General features: G+C 32.4%; 1 protein-coding gene across 1 annotated transcript; it reads left to right on the plus strand.

Annotated features, from left to right (window-relative positions):
• Window positions 1-7,516: 7,516 nt before the first annotated feature.
• On the plus strand, window positions 7,517-10,035 carry LOC140756194 (uncharacterized). Its single transcript, XM_073091635.1, has 3 exons — window positions 7,517-8,720; window positions 8,794-8,972; window positions 9,055-10,035. Exons 1-3 carry the CDS (start codon window positions 8,391-8,393, stop codon window positions 9,677-9,679), a joined length of 1,134 nt encoding a protein of 377 aa, XP_072947736.1. The 5' UTR covers window positions 7,517-8,390; the 3' UTR covers window positions 9,680-10,035.
• Window positions 10,036-16,105: the final 6,070 nt, after the last annotated feature.

Raw genomic sequence — 16,105 nt, forward strand, 5'->3', positions numbered from 1 at the left:
CTTATTCTTTTTTATAGTTGATGTTATAGTTTGATACGGTAATAAAAATAATTGTTATTATCGAATTCCCTGATTTTATTGATAAGATATCGTTAATTGCAATATTGATCTTGTTTTTAATAAAATTGATATAAATTTACATTGTAAACGCAAACTTGAAAAAAAGATCGATTTTTTAAGAATCGATCTTGTAGGCCTCGATTTTTTCGTGAATCGATTCATTAGACTACGATTCGAATCGATTTAAAAATAGATCTTTTTCGTAAAGAATCGCCATCCCTACTTTAAAAATTGTACAATCTTGTCAAACTAGATGGCTTTCTATAGAGTCCGCAATTGCACGAATTTACACACAATGGTTGGAATTGAAAACACACTTTAGTTTGGCCAAATTAAAAGAAAGATGTTACACAGCAGAATTGCTGCACGGAATGTATTCGGATGACGTCAATTATGCATATATTGCATTTATTTATCCAATTCTTACTGATATTAATAGACTAAATAAACTATTCGAATCAAAAGATGCAGATCACTCTAAACTATATGGCGAGTTGACAAATTTAATCGATACACTTGTTGCCAAGATAATATTGCCTACGCAGAAGGTAGATATTTTTACGCAAAATATTCAGGGCTTTGGGTTTGTAGACAAAACATGTTATTTGGGATACAGATTCAACACTCACTTATCAATGATGAAAGATAAAGGACTTCCAGCGCATGAAGAAGAAATAATTCGTAGTAGGTGTATCCAGTTCATTGTACATTTGATAAATGAACTGAAAAATAGATTGCCCGAAAACTTAAAACTAATGAAAAATATTCAAAAAATTAGTGTAGATCAAGCCTTGTCTCACTACAAACAACCAATTGCTGATCTGATGTTGCATTTTAATAAAAATCAAGAAGATATTGCGAAAGTAGACGAGCAGTGGCATCAAATCCATTTACTGATATGGAAAAATACAAAAAATACTAAGGAATTTTGGTATGAGGTATTGAATTTCAAAGATATGGCTGTTGAAAACAGATTTCAAGATTTAGCCACATTTGCTATATCTTTATTAATTTTGCCACACTCCAACGCAGATGTAGAGCGATTATTTAGCATGATGAACGTTGTTAAGACAAAACAGCGAAACCGAATGACGAATGTCTTCAATTCTATTAGTTCGTGCTGGCTTAGAACGGCAAGGCAAATGCTGCAATGACTAGTCATTACCAAATAGCGTTGTGCATAAAGTTGGAAGTAAGGAAATTTATTCACAAATAGAAAATGTAGACGAAGCTGATTCTTCCGAAGATGATATTTAGCCAGCTAGTATTATTTTTTTGGTTACGAAATAAATTATTTCCTATTTACAATATTGTTGTTTTATTTCCAACGAAAAATTATTTATTTGTACCTACTATAGAAGAGTGTAGAACTGTAGAGAGTGGGAGTCCTTAGGTAGTATGTTTTTGCCTTGATATGCATATTCGTGAGTGTATTAAGGGTTTCGCAGGAAAAAAATGTACTTTACAACAAATATAATATAGGTAAGCAACAGAAATATAGCATAATGTACCTTGCTCTTTTACTTTAGTGGTTTTCTAGTGGTTTACGCCACCACATTTGGTGGGTTCAAAAAAATAAAGTTGGCAACACTGTTTCTTGCTTGCCCATGCTGTTGTCATAACTACGTAAAGTTTTATTTAGTCAACCTCTGTTATGTCTGTGCAGCAAAATAATAATGGAGTGTTTTTTTGTGTAATTTATTATCTGAAAACTCTCATTTTAGAGCAAAAAGAGAAGAAATATCACGTTATTTAGATAATTGTCTCGATTATTAATAAAAAAAAAATCGGTTAGTAATAATTTTTTTTGATTCGTCAAATCAACATATTTCATCCCTATTATTTTAGTTATAAACCACAATCGAGAACTTTCGTACGAGAATTTGTTGGGCGTCTCATTGAAACGAAGCTATTCTGGAACACTCAGCTTGATACTAATTATTTTTACATTAAGTATTAGTACTACAACTTTTAAGTGTAGGTCCGAGATGACATACCATGCAATTTGTAGGACAATGTGCATGGTAGACTATGTAAATGTTAGACAGCCAATAAAAAAAAATCAGCTGGTTAGTAATTATTTTTCATGACCTTGTTTATGATACATGTTGGAAAGGTGCCCTTAAAAAAAAACTTATATTTTGTAGGACAATATTTTTTCACGTTATTTAAATAATTATCTTAATAATTAAGATAATTAACAAAGAAAAATTTGGTTAGTAATACATTTTTAGAATTCGTCCGGTCAACATATTTTATCCTTGCTGCCCCTATCAAACTACCATTTACCAACATTGCTGTAAGGAAAAATGTTGGGCGTCTTGTCGAAACGAAGCTACTCACGAAAAATCAGCTTGTTAGTAATAAATGATGAAAACTATACCAGGGATCCTGTACTATTATTTGTTTTAGGTGACTTTGGGTATCCGCTGTGGCCATGGTTACTAACTCCAATTGCAGCCCCTGGCTCTCGAGATGAGATTTACACCCAGCGTCATCTAAAAACCATAAATTGTATAGAGCGCTGCTTTGGATTGCTCAAGTCACGCTGGAGATGTCTACTCAAACACCGAACATTGCATTACCATCCTGTTAAGGCTGGGAAAACAGTACTTGCTTGTTCTGTTTAGCATAACATGGCAATAGATGCAAGTTTCCCACCTCCTCCACATTCCCCAGAAGAAGAAGAGTTACCCTTCACAGACACACAACAAAATATTTCCACTGAAGGTAGTCAAAATGAGCTAATGCAAGGCAGAGCTATACGAAACAGTTTAATATTAAGATGTGACTATAAGTGTTCATTTTTAAAACAATTATTTTAGTTAAATGTTTAGAAATAAAGAAAAATATATTATTATGATTATTTTCTGAAGTAGCACCAATACAAATAGTAGTACTGAATATTTTTTTAAAATTATTTTTGATCCTTTAATTAAAATTTAAGTTTAGTGTTTGTTGACAAAATTTTTTTGTAATTAAATATTTTGTGCTAGAAAAATAATAACAGCATATAATCTTCTTACTGACCTTAAAGAGAGAAAGAATCTACTTTGTTTTCTTAAAATATATATTTAATTTTTTACAATGTTTTATTTAATGTTTTTGTGCTAATATACATCTTAACCTATCTACCTATTATCAACTCCAAATAAAGGTTCATACATGAAGTTGAATAGATGCATCATGCATGATTCCTTAAATGAGTACCTAAGTCCAAAATGCTTTATCACACCCTAATACACAACAATACAAATACAAACACTACTGCAAGGTAGTTGTTACTTACCAAGTCATGGGCAATTAGTACCACCTGCATTTTTAAATAAAATGAAATGGTATTTTTGAATAATTAATAGTGGATTATTTACAATATATATGTCGGAACAAGGATGGCCGAATTGGTTGATTTTTGTATGTGTTCCCGAACCGACATCTTTGTTACTTCATATTTGTCAGGATAATTATGATACAGGTACAGGTAGATTCACAGATATTCTTATCACTAGCTTATGTCTCTTAACTCAATCACTTGTAATACTTTACATAGTCCCTAAATCACTATACTGAGAATACTCTAATTAATCGAACTACAACTAAATGGACACTATCAAAACGGAGACAGTTCCTCGGTGCGCGCAAGTCAACTTCACTCGTCAGTTCCCAAGTCTTTTTGTATACGTTCGCCCCTTACGACCGCCGCACCGAGACTCTGTCGAAGCTCCACCAAGTGCTTTAGGTGTAGCTTGTGTTCTGACGTACCCATTTTATGACGTCACAGGTGACCACTCCGACATATATTTATTCATTAATCCCATTTTTTTATAATATGTAGTGACTTACATCAAAACAATAATTAAAATATGGTAATAACAGCAATATACTATAAAATTTAATAGAAACATTTAAAATGAGAAACAATATATTACCTCGGTTACACAAAAATGTTACATGTTTAAAATTACTGTCAGTTTTATATTCATATACATCTTTAGTAGAGAGTATTATTTGTATAAAGTTAATATATTTTTTTAATTTCAAATAGGATATTGTATTACAGAGATCACTGAAATTTAGACTTATAGTTACGGTTACGGTTGACGACCCGCATGGCGGAGCGGCCACCATACCGGTCTGACCGGGTTCGATCTCCGGCCAGACAGATAACTAAATGATGAATTTAGATTTGTGTTTCTGGGTCTGGGTGTTTGTGTATTTGTCTATGTGTGTGTCCATGGCACCCACAACACAGGTAATCCTAGTGTGGGGCTGTGAGTGTAGAAAGCGTTAAGAGTGTAAATAACTAAAAAAAAGTTAAATATACAGCTATACAGCTAAATTGTTAGTCTTAGTTCTGTGAGATCATGAAAATAGGTAATCAAAGTTTTTAATCAGTCTTATTGTATATCCAAACGTGTATGTATATATCGCTCATTTGGAGCGACAGTGACACAATTGCAAAAAATGCGAAATCGACTTAATTATAGTGCCACCAACTTTTCTGTTCAGTAGACAAATGTGGAACTAAAACAAAGCCGACCGCCATTTTGAAATGTCATTCCGCTGTCAATTCTTTGAAGTGTGAGTGCTCTTTGTTTTTCGATTCGAATATAATTGTAATAAGTGATTAAAAATGCCTAAGCCTCTCAAAAGTGATGCACGGGTCATTATTTTAAAGGTTTTAGATTTCATGAGGGAAGAAAAACGCCTGCTAGCTCCGAAAATACCGTTTGAGAAAGTGACAGAACGCGTCGCAGCTGCGACAGGTTAGTGTTGCTATGAAGTGTTGATAGTTAATTAATAGAAAGTCCCGCGTAAATATTTCAGTTATTTTATTTTACTTAGTTAAAGTGTCACTGAGTATTTTTGGTAGTAAATGTTTTTTTATACTTCATGTATTTATATTTTTGCTACAGGAGTAAGCGAACGATTTGTTTACAAGCTCATGAATGAAAAGAAAAAAGCTGAAGAAAGTAATGTCAAACTATCTACTCCCGGTAAGAATAGAGAAAGAAAAACAGGAAAATTGGACATTGATGATTTTGACATTGGCGTCATACGGAGAAAAATTCATGAATTTTATTCATTTAGGAAAGAAATTCCGACTATACCAAAATTATTAAACATACTTAGAGAAGAAATTGATTTCTCTGCAAAACGTGAAACACTTAGAAAACTGCTGCATAAAATAGGATTTCGTTTTAAAAAAACTAAAACAAATAGAAAAGTGCTATGTGAGCGTAATGACATAACTGCGTGGAGGGCTGCATACTTACAAAAAATTCGTGAGAATGAGTCTGGAGAAAAAAAACCCGTCGTTTATTTAGATGAGACCTATATACACTCATCTCACTCAACTGACAAATGTTGGCAAGGTCCAGATGTTGAAGGTGATTTGGAGCCAGTATCAAAAGGGAATAGGTGGATTATAGTTCATGCAGGAGGCGAAGAAGGTTTTGTAGAGAATGCTCTTCTTGTGTTTAAATCAAACACTAAGAGCGGTGACTACCATGATGAAATGAATAATGATAATTTTAAAAGATGGACTATTAAGAAATTGCTGCCGAACCTGCATAAGCATACTCTTATAGTGATGGACAATGCCCCCTATCACAGCATTTGTGTTAATAAATGTCCCAATTCAATCCACACTAAGGCTGTCATGCAATTGTGGCTGAGGGAGAGAAATATAGAATTTTCTGAGCAAATGACGAAACCTCAACTGCAAGAATTAATAAAGCGTCATAAACCAGCTCCTGAATATGAAATAGATAATCTATTAAAAAGTCATGGCCATTCTGTTCTCAGGTTACCGCCATACCACTGTGATTTGAACCCAATCGAGATGGTTTGGAGTTCAATGAAGAGAAATGTCGCTGAGCGAAATGTTGGTAAATCTAGTGCTGAAATGCCCCAGTTAATTCAGAATGCATTCGATAAAATAACAAAAGAAGAGTGGAAAAACCATTGTCACCACGTAAAAAGAATTGAAGAAAAATACAGGAACAATGATGGATATTTAGAAGAACCATTCATTATTAAGTTGCATAGTGATAGCGAAAGCGATTCAAGTGACTCTGATGACGAATTATGTAAATCACTTGGCACAGGCACCTCAGGCGCATCGTCATTATTTCGCTCAGGGATGTCTGGTGTGGAGCCCCTCGAAGTTAGAGATCATGACCATAATTATTTTTATAAAATATAAATTTTATTTTTATAAAATATAAATAATTATAGTTAATAATTCTGGACTTTTTATTTTTCCTGTCCTAGAATATCATTTAAGAATTAAAATTTGACATTATTAACCTAATTCTTTTTTTTAGGATGTTTACGAAGGTTATTTATCTTTTTAAATAATTTTTACATATTTTATCTAGTAAAAATCATAGGTCTCAAAGTTGTTGAGCTCCCTCTTCAGTAGGCAAATATAATTAATTATATGGTAACATTGGACGCTGTACTAGCGACCCTGTCAACTGAACAGATAAGTTGGTGGCACTATACACCACAACGATCACCATAATAATCTTCGTTAGAAGTGAAAACGTCATATTTATAAGTTCCAAAAAAGCCCGCTAGAGAACGAAAAGACGTTGTTGAAATATTGCGTTTTCGCGCGCGAATTCCGAGCGACAACGGCCAAACATTCAGTTGCACGGGGCGCCCCTCATAGTGTGCACGTGTCAGGGAGTTACATCGTCTCTAAGGTAAATATGACATTTTTTTAAATTAAACTTAGGAACTACAAAGACGCAATTGTACTTTATGACAATTTTAAACTTGCAAAAATAATAGTTTTACAGATACAATGACGTATCATACTATGTGCCGTTGTTTTATTAAACGTTTAGTGACATTTCAAATAGTTTTATGGCTACAATGACGTATTATACAAATGTGCCGTTGTTTCAGTAAATAGTTAGTGATATTTCAAATAGTTTTATGGCTACAAAGACGTATCGTACAATTACGCAGTTATTCCTTTAAACTTTTAGATTATTTTTTTAGACGTAAATGTAATTACGCCAGTACTATCTTGAAATGAGTACTAATTAAAACAATTATGACTAATTACAATAATTTATAATCAAATATAACTCACAAATATTATTATTATTATTTGTTATAGAATTTCAGCCACTAAAATGGGAAGCCGAGCACGAATGTTAGTCAAACTTTGTGAACAGGATTCTGGTAGCATTGAGGACCAATCTTCTTCCAATAGCTTTAATTCTGCCAGTGTAAATGGTAATGAGCATTTATAGTATTTGTTTAATATTTTTGCACAGTGCCGAGTTTTAATGTTTCATTACTAAATTTCAGAGATACTGCAGACCAAACAGCATTGACTGTGACGGAAAATATTATAACTTCCTTAAATAACACAAATTCGCCACCAATCCTAGCTAACGACGAAAATGGTAGTGAAGGCGAAACTAAAGACTTTTCTGCAGATGATAGTGGTGACGAATATAAACCAGAGCAATCTGTAAAACGTGGCCGTATAAATTCAACATCATCTACCTCATCGACAAGCTCCTCGTGTTCTATTTCATCGTCCAGTTCGTCTGATTCTACTTCTAGCTCAACATCTACATCGACTACTCATGATTCGGTCAGAAATTCCAATTTAATGGATGCCAGCCAAGGTGTAGCGCCTGCCGAGACTACTGTACCCAAGAAAGGAAAGAAGAGAGTTCGGAATGAATCTGCGTGGATAAAGAATGTACGAAAACGACAACGTAACTTTGGAAAACAATACGTATCTAGAACTGGCAAAACTGTCGCAGAAAAGTCTATTAAATTACCATGTACAGAAAAATGTAGGCTCAAATGTCGTAATAAAATAACGGAAGGACAAAGACAGGAAATATTTGATTGTTATTGGGGCTTGGGAACGCTGCAAAGGCAGCGTGATTTTTTTAAACTCCTGTTTAACAACATTAAAAGTCCCTTACCGTCGAATAAAAGAAGGAGCTGCCAAAACTAGGAAACAAAACTGTGTTTTTCATTTCACGGTGAATGGCGAAAGTAACCGAGTGTGTAAATTTTTTTTTATCAATACTTTGGGGATATCCGAGAGAACATTGCGAACTGTTATTGAAGGTAGAAATAGTACAGGTGTGATCCCAGAAGATAAACGTGGCAAACATGGGCATCATAATCAAACAAACCCGGAAATCTTACAATCGGTTCGCGATCACATTAATTCTGTACCTAGAATTGAGAGTCACTATACTCGAGCTAACACTACTCGTGAATTTATTGATGGCGGTCTTACTGTTAAAGAGTTGCATCATAATTATGTATCTATTAGAGGAACAATGCCATCAGCAACATTTGATATATACTACCGAATTTTCAACACTGAATTTAATTTATCATTTTTTGCACCCAAAAAAGATCAGTGCGATCTCTGCGAGTCTTATAAAAATGTCACTGGAGAAGACCAAATCAAATTAAAAGAATGTTACGAAGAACACCTAAAGCAGAAAACATTAAGTAGGGAAGAGAAAGCGAAGGATATAGAGTTGGCAAAAGAAAATGAAGAAACTGTCGTTGCAATATATGATTTACAGGCAGTTATGCCTGTACCTATTGGTAATAGTTCGGCGTTCTTCTACAAATCGAAATTAAATTGTTTAAATTTTACGGTTTGTATTTTCCCTATTCTATACGTTTGTAACTACCTATATATAAATACTAATATTTTAACTATTTTAACAGATTACAAATATAAAAGATAACATTACTAATTGCTATTTCTGGCACGAGGGACTTGGCAATAGAGGAGCTGTAGAAATTGGTTCTTGTGTATTGAAATTTCTGAAAGAGACTGCCGAACGTTATCCAAATAGCAATATAATATTCTACTCTGACAACTGCTGTGGTCAGCAGAAAAACAGGTAAGTTTACTGTCACTATTTTTCTAAAAAAATAGGATATAAAAATATTTCTTTGATTAATTTCTATATTTTGCTCTTCTAGATTCCTGGTTGGCATGTATTATTACGCCGTTGAAACTCTTCCAATAAAATCGATTACCCATAAATATTTGATTCGTGGTCATACACAAAATGAGGGTGACAATGCTCATTCGCTAATCGAAAAGTCAATTAAAAGAGCAAAAAAGTCTGGTCCTATCTACATTCCTTACCAGTATGTTCAATTTATACGAGACTCAAAGAAAACTGGAAATGCTTTTGTAGTTAACGAATTGAACTATGACGATTTTTATGATTTAAAAAAGTTGTTTGAGGATATTACATTAAATGTTAACAAAGATCTGCAAGGTAACCAGATTAAATTATCTGAAATAAAATCTATACGATTTGTAAAAAATAGTGAGACTTATGATTTAAAATATTCTTATGAGAGTGAATGGATATCAGTAAAATCAAAAGCAACCATTAATACGCGTAAAACTCGATCAGATAATAATTTACACATTAGTGAATTACGTTTAAGAGCAGCTTATAATTCTAAACTAACAATTTCTGATAAAAAAAAAAACAGGATTTGCGGACTTTGTTACAAAAAATATTATTCCAAGATGCTATTCTGGATTTTACGAAAGTTTGTTTTAAATATTTTTATCTGTTGTCTATTTTAATATTTTTTTAAAATAGACAACGGAAGTCCTTTGAGTACTTCACAACAATTATGGTTTAATAAGTGGTCTAACATTCCATTGATTATAAGGTTTATAATTATATTGAGTAAGCTTAACTTTTAGGAGTAACTTTTTGCAAGTACAGGGTTATAGATTTTAAGAACACAGTGTAAGTGTAGTAATCTGTGATTTTTCTGTGCCATAAAGATAAAAACGGGTAAGACTGATAAAAAATAGCATGATTGTATCCTATGATGTCATTTAGTAGGTACTTATTGTAACTATTCATAGTTCAATATTAAACTGTCATTAGGATAAAGCTCTGCGACATTGTACCTTGTTTAATTGCAATTCTAAGTCGGCATTGACTGTGATTGTAATTTTTAATTGAAATAAAGCTACTTGTATTGATTAATCAAAATTTGTTTCATTTTATTATTAAGACAACCAAAGTCATAACTACCAAGAATTTCATTTTCTAGGGTAATAACGACGCAAGTGTAAGTATTAAAATGTTTTTTTTTTATTTTCCCTTAGATTTATGGACTGATTATTTAAAAAAAACTATTATTGTGCTTAATGTTAAAACTACAAAAGTAAAATAATAGAGTTAGCCATTAGCTGTAAGAAATATATAAAATCTTCATAAGTGTTACGAAAAAATCTTAATAATGGTGTGGTGTAAAATAACAAAGGAGATGTTTCAAAATGTATGGGCCCTCGGCCACCTTTTGTACACTATACTAAAAACTGAGAAAACATCCAAAGAACAATTCGTGGGGGTTCATTTTCTTCAAATCATGTTCCTTTAATTGTTAAAAAACAATAATTTACACTTAAACTTGCAACACAACAGTCGAAAAACATCATGGCGGGAGTGATTACCGTAATAATGTCATCTGTCATTCTATTTTAACTTACTATGTACATTATATACTTCTTAATATTTTTTACGCGAATGGGCGTAGATATATAAATATTGTATTGTATGTATTGAGAAACAATACCTACATTTGATAAATATTAATTATATTTACTTTCATAAATCTTGACTGAAAACAATCATACCAAAATATGTATTTCTATACCAATTTATCTTAGTTAAAACATTTAAGTGTGTAAATAAAACAACTTTAAGTACACATTTAGATAATAATTTATTTATTCTTCACTTAGATACATTATTTATTCATTTTCAATATCTTCCCTTATCAATATTTTCATCCAATCATGTAGCAGGTTCTATAATATCCTGTGACGAGCTCAGCCCAAACATCAAACAATGGTCATAATGTGAGCGCAGCTACCTACGATTACGGTTCGTTACCCGGCGATGCAGTTGCAATAATAACTGATTATTTTGTCATCCCAAGAATGTCCTTGTCTTGCCATTGTAATTATCTAAAAGAAGAGAAATGTAAAAAGATTAGCTTCTCTAGGTTAAAATTATTAACGATTATTTCACGATTAATACAACTAACTGATGTATATTTTACCTGATGACATTGAATCCTTGTCAACACAATCCACAGCGATCGCACGAAAATAACAAGAGTCCATAAAACATAAGCTGGGTAAACAAGTAAGGAAGAATCAGTCCAAAATCGTAAGCAGCACAGAGCAAAAACATTTTCAAGATTGAAATGGAATCTTTTCATCAGTACATATTTATTCAACGTTTACATTGGATTCCACTATTATATGATATGTATATATCCACTTATACACATATCAAATTGACAACTTCTTCTTTTTTAATTTGACATGTCACTTACATCTATAAAACCAGATACTATTTAAAAGGTGGTTTTGTTATAATTATTATAAATAATTAATTAAATTCAGAAATAATGACGGGATACCCAAAATTAAAGTCAGGTTGTAAAGTACTAAGGTAACAATAACTTTACGACAAAAACAGCGAAATAAAGAATTACCGACATCCAAAGAGTATAGTAACCTATGAGTGGGGTACACATAGGTTCCCTGACCGACATCGACAGTTTTGAAATTTGACATTGACAATATTCCGCCATATTTAATATTTCAATGAGGAATGCTTATTTTAAATATTTTTTAACAGGAATACTTTAGGTTATCAAAATATATGTGTATTTTTCTTCAATTATACAAATTATTCGTGTTTTTTAGATATAGTGTACATAAAATGGCCGAAAATGAAACAAAAACCGAAAATGAAACAAAAACCGAAAATAAAATCCTTTGCAATTGTGTCGCTGTCGCTCCAAATGAGCGATATCTAAACTTGTTATTAAAACACAAATAAAATTATATTTTGATTCTAATCAAGATATAAAAAGTAATGGACATTTGATAATAACAATAAAAAAATTATACTTTTGTTCAAGAGAATTAATGTTAATTAAACATTGGAAATAACAATATTAAAATTGTACTTTATTTAAAAACAAGAAAAACAATTGTTTCTCTAAAAGAGAATAAAATGGTACTTCAATTTAAAATAAGAAATAGATTATAAAGTACATTATGTGTTCCGGTTGACGTCCGAAGTCCATTATGAGAGAGAGTAGGTACATCATTCTCGTTCTGCTTGTCGCCGTCAGATGTCACTGTTTTCCATGCTACTCGCGCCCCTGGCGCCCTCACCTTCCTGCTCGGAACTAACTTACAAACTGGAAGCCGCCATTTTAGTTAATCATTGTGCATCGTTCTTTAATCTGTGAAGTCGTAAAGTTCTAAAGTTTTCAAACTTTTAAGAGAAAAGTAGAAAGTTTGATTTAGATTTTTGCTTTAGAATAGTCATTTATTTTCCATAAAGTAGTTTCGTGAGTTGTGATAAATGGATAAAGAAAAGCTAGTCGAGCCATCGGCGACAGCAATGAAGAGACCATGTGCTCCCGAATCAAGTGCTCGTGAATCTTCTGAAAGCGAGTCTGAGGGTACTTCAAACAGTAGCCGACCGCATGAAAAACGCCGCCGCCGTAGTAAACGTCGTTCTACATCAAAGGAATCTGAGTTGGATCGAAGGTTTGATTGGTTATCTCAACAGTTGGTGAGTTATTTGAATAATATTGTACAGGCCAACTTTCTCAGTAAAGACACAAATGTACGTACTCAAGCTACAGTGGCCCCTAACCTCTCAAATGTGACAACCACACAAGACATTACATCCACCCTGTCAAGAGATTTTTTTTTTTACATCCTAAAAGAAATATATTTATTATTCAGAATCAAGCTCTGACATTTTATTTTTTATATGTAATGTATTTTTTTATATATATAATTGAAAATTGAAAATAAAAATACATATTCGTTATTATGGAAGTTAAAAAAATTAAAAGAATTATTAAACCGTTTGATGGCGAAAAATATAGCGTTTGGAAATTTCTACTGCGCGCATTTCTCTCTGAACTGGATATTATAAGTGTCATTGAGGAGGATCAGACGAATGCTAGTGATTGGGATAAAATAATCATATTGCGAAAAGTGTATTCATTGAACATTTGAGCGATGCCTAGGTATGCATCGCTCAAAGCCTAGGTAGGCTTTGCCAAGGAAGAAACTACCGCGAAGCAAATTTTGAAATGTTTTGATTCTTTATATGAACGAAAAAGTATTGCGAGCCAATTGGCCTTACGGAAAAAAATGTTGGCATTAAAAGTACAAAGTATATATTGCTCTGATAAAACAATTTTGTGAAAACGAGACTTTTACTTTGACAACTTTTAGACCATGAAGTGAACTTAACAAACGAATCCAGTGACACAGTCATGTTACAATTCCAAATATACATTTTATACTGCTATCTAATGATAGATGAAATTGCAATAAAAAACAAATAGATTTTGGCCGTGATTTGGATACCGATACACTATTAAAGATTTTCATTGTCTTAACGATTCATTTATATTACAGGTAAACGTGGGGTACTTTTTAGTTGATGGGGCAACATGTCAACAAAAAGCAGATCTAGTGATACAATGCTAGAGGCATGTGCATTAGAGTACTCGAACCAAATATTATTGTAGTCGGCCTTACGTTTGACGGACGTCCTTCAAATTTGGCAATGGCTAAAAAATTCAAATGAACAGATGAACACTACTTTTAAACACCCTATTACGAAGGAAAAAATGTGGTTTTCTTGGATGAAAATCACATCTCATGAAAAAAATAGTAAGGAATTGTCTTTAGCCGTATGAAAATTTTGATTCTGATAATGGTACCTAAATATGTTTTGTTTAAACGAACTACATCGTATAGAATATTTGGGTCGATTTCAAACAGAGCTAAAATGTTGTCATCTCTAATAACTTTGAATATTTTTTTGAGATTGTTATTGTTTTCTTTTAATATTATAGTCTTCATCTACCTTTTTACGTTCCAAAACAAAACAATACCCAAAAGTGTGCTATTTGCGAGAAAACTAAAACTATAACATTCAGTCCCTTAAGAAGATATTACTCATTTTCCGTTTACGTTGAAATAAAGTCGAATAAAAACGAAGTTACTCGTAAATATTCTATTTATTTAATATTTCATATCATGTTGATAAGCAAGCATTCAAAAATAGTATAAATTTTTCATTTGAGAATAATATAATACTCTTATCCTAGTGTTTTAAACATTGATCATGGTTTATCTATCATTAGTGTAGCGTAAGTTAATACCGTCATATTATTATATCCACGGAGCTCCCGGGCCCCCACCTCACCCCACCCGCCGACACATCTTCAGTGGCCTCGCAGAGTTTATTCAGACCGGTGGTGCGTTTCGTATTTTTTTGCGAGATATTCATATTTCTACCGATTTCGGTGCCGTGGACGAAATTCGACTCATTCATCTCCTAACCATAATTGCAAAAGGTATTGTAATTGAATTTTTATAACACAGTGTTTCTTATAGCTAACAAGAACATGGATATTTTAAATGTATTCGATTGCCATCTAGAAAGTTCCACAAGCTTAAAAAATATATGTTTGTTCCAAATATCATTAGTGATACTGTCATTTGTGTCAATTTTTCAAGTAACTCTAATGATATTGAATGTAACACTAATGAAATATTATAATATTGAATTGTTAACAAAAAATTAAGGCTTTCCGCCTGATTACGTCAAAGGCAGAGTTTTTTTTTTAACAGTTCTTCTTTTTTATGTGTAACATGATTATCTACGAAATTTGCTATAAATTATTATCGGTGTTTATATTTTGAGTTTGAGTGTTGCTTAGTGTAATTTAGCTAGGGCTTAATGGGTGTTATTTATGAAATTATTTTTTTAGGACATTATGCCGAATAAGAAAAGGATGACTGAAGATGAGTTAGAAAAAAGAAGAATAGCAAGGAGAGAAAAATATAAACAAATTAAAAACGACCCAGAAAAATATGCCGCTGAAAGAGCTAAAAAAAGAGAAGCTTATCTACAACGAAAAGAGAGTAAGAAGGTGAAAAGTATTAACCAAATGTCTCCAAGAGAGCAAAGATTACAACGGAAAAAGTGGAGGGAAAATTCCAAACGTTATCACGAGAAGAAAAAAATGAGAAAAAGATACAAGAAGTGATTGTCACACAAAAAATTGAAATAGATTCTACAGCTGATGATAAAACTGGCGACCCATTGGATGCACCTGATACAGAACGACAAAATAAGTTAAAAAACAAAATCTTATTGAACAAAATTAAAGCTTTAAAACGAAAGCACCTCTTGGAAAAGAAAGAAATGTCATGTTTAATAAAAAAATACCAATACAGGTGCAGAGCTCTAATGCAAAAATTAAAATTATGAAAAATAACCGAGAAAAAGAAAATGTGGATAATGAAAAAACAGGCATAAATGAAGCTACAGAAGATAACACTAAGTCGAATACTGTATGTCCAAGACGAAATTATGCATTTTCTTCCATAAACTGCAAATTTTTTACAGAGTCCAATAAATACCGCTTTTGTTTCGTAACTCCGAACTTTTTAACACATTGTTTTTTACCGGCAGTATTGCGACTATTGATATCATCTTCATAAAATCGTTCCACTAACTCTTGGATACTTTTGCCTCCTTCTAAAATCTTCTTTTGTAAAGGGTTGCGTAGACACTTCCTATAGAGAGAAAATGCAAACATACGAATAAGCTATGTTACATTCGCACGACTACGTCCGTTTTGGGTTTACCTTCCTAGAGATGATAGAGATACTTGTGGTTGTACAGTTCACACAAATATAGATCTATTAATCTCGAGTTTGAAGAAAAAAGGGATAGTTGACATAACTAACTTCCAAAAGATGTTAGATATGTTGTGCTGTGACAAATATAATCTAATATGTGTTTCTCGTACATGTCAAATTTGTAAAAATAAAGTCATACCATACAACGAATTTAGTAACGATCAAGAAATAGAATACTATGCGTGGGGCAGGGATAAGAAAAAAGTGGGTCAAAAAGAAATTAACATC

This window comes from Epargyreus clarus, unplaced genomic scaffold, assembly GCF_041222505.1.
Source record: "Epargyreus clarus isolate Ecla_fem2 unplaced genomic scaffold, WU_Ecla_fem_2.2 ptg000034l, whole genome shotgun sequence".
NCBI lineage: Eukaryota > Metazoa > Arthropoda > Insecta > Lepidoptera > Hesperiidae > Epargyreus > Epargyreus clarus.

What these genes read in the sequence shown, in the direction of transcription:
- LOC140756194 (XM_073091635.1), top strand. Translation starts at nt 8,391, where the DNA reads ATGCCATCAGCAACATTTGATATATACTACCGAATTTTCAACACTGAA. An exon ending in TAAATTGTTTAAATTTTACG is followed by an intron (nt 8,721 to 8,793) that starts GTTTGTATTTTC and finishes CTATTTTAACAG; the next exon opens with ATTACAAATATAAAAGATAA. An exon ending in TGTGGTCAGCAGAAAAACAG is followed by an intron (nt 8,973 to 9,054) that starts GTAAGTTTACTG and finishes TTGCTCTTCTAG; the next exon opens with ATTCCTGGTTGGCATGTATT.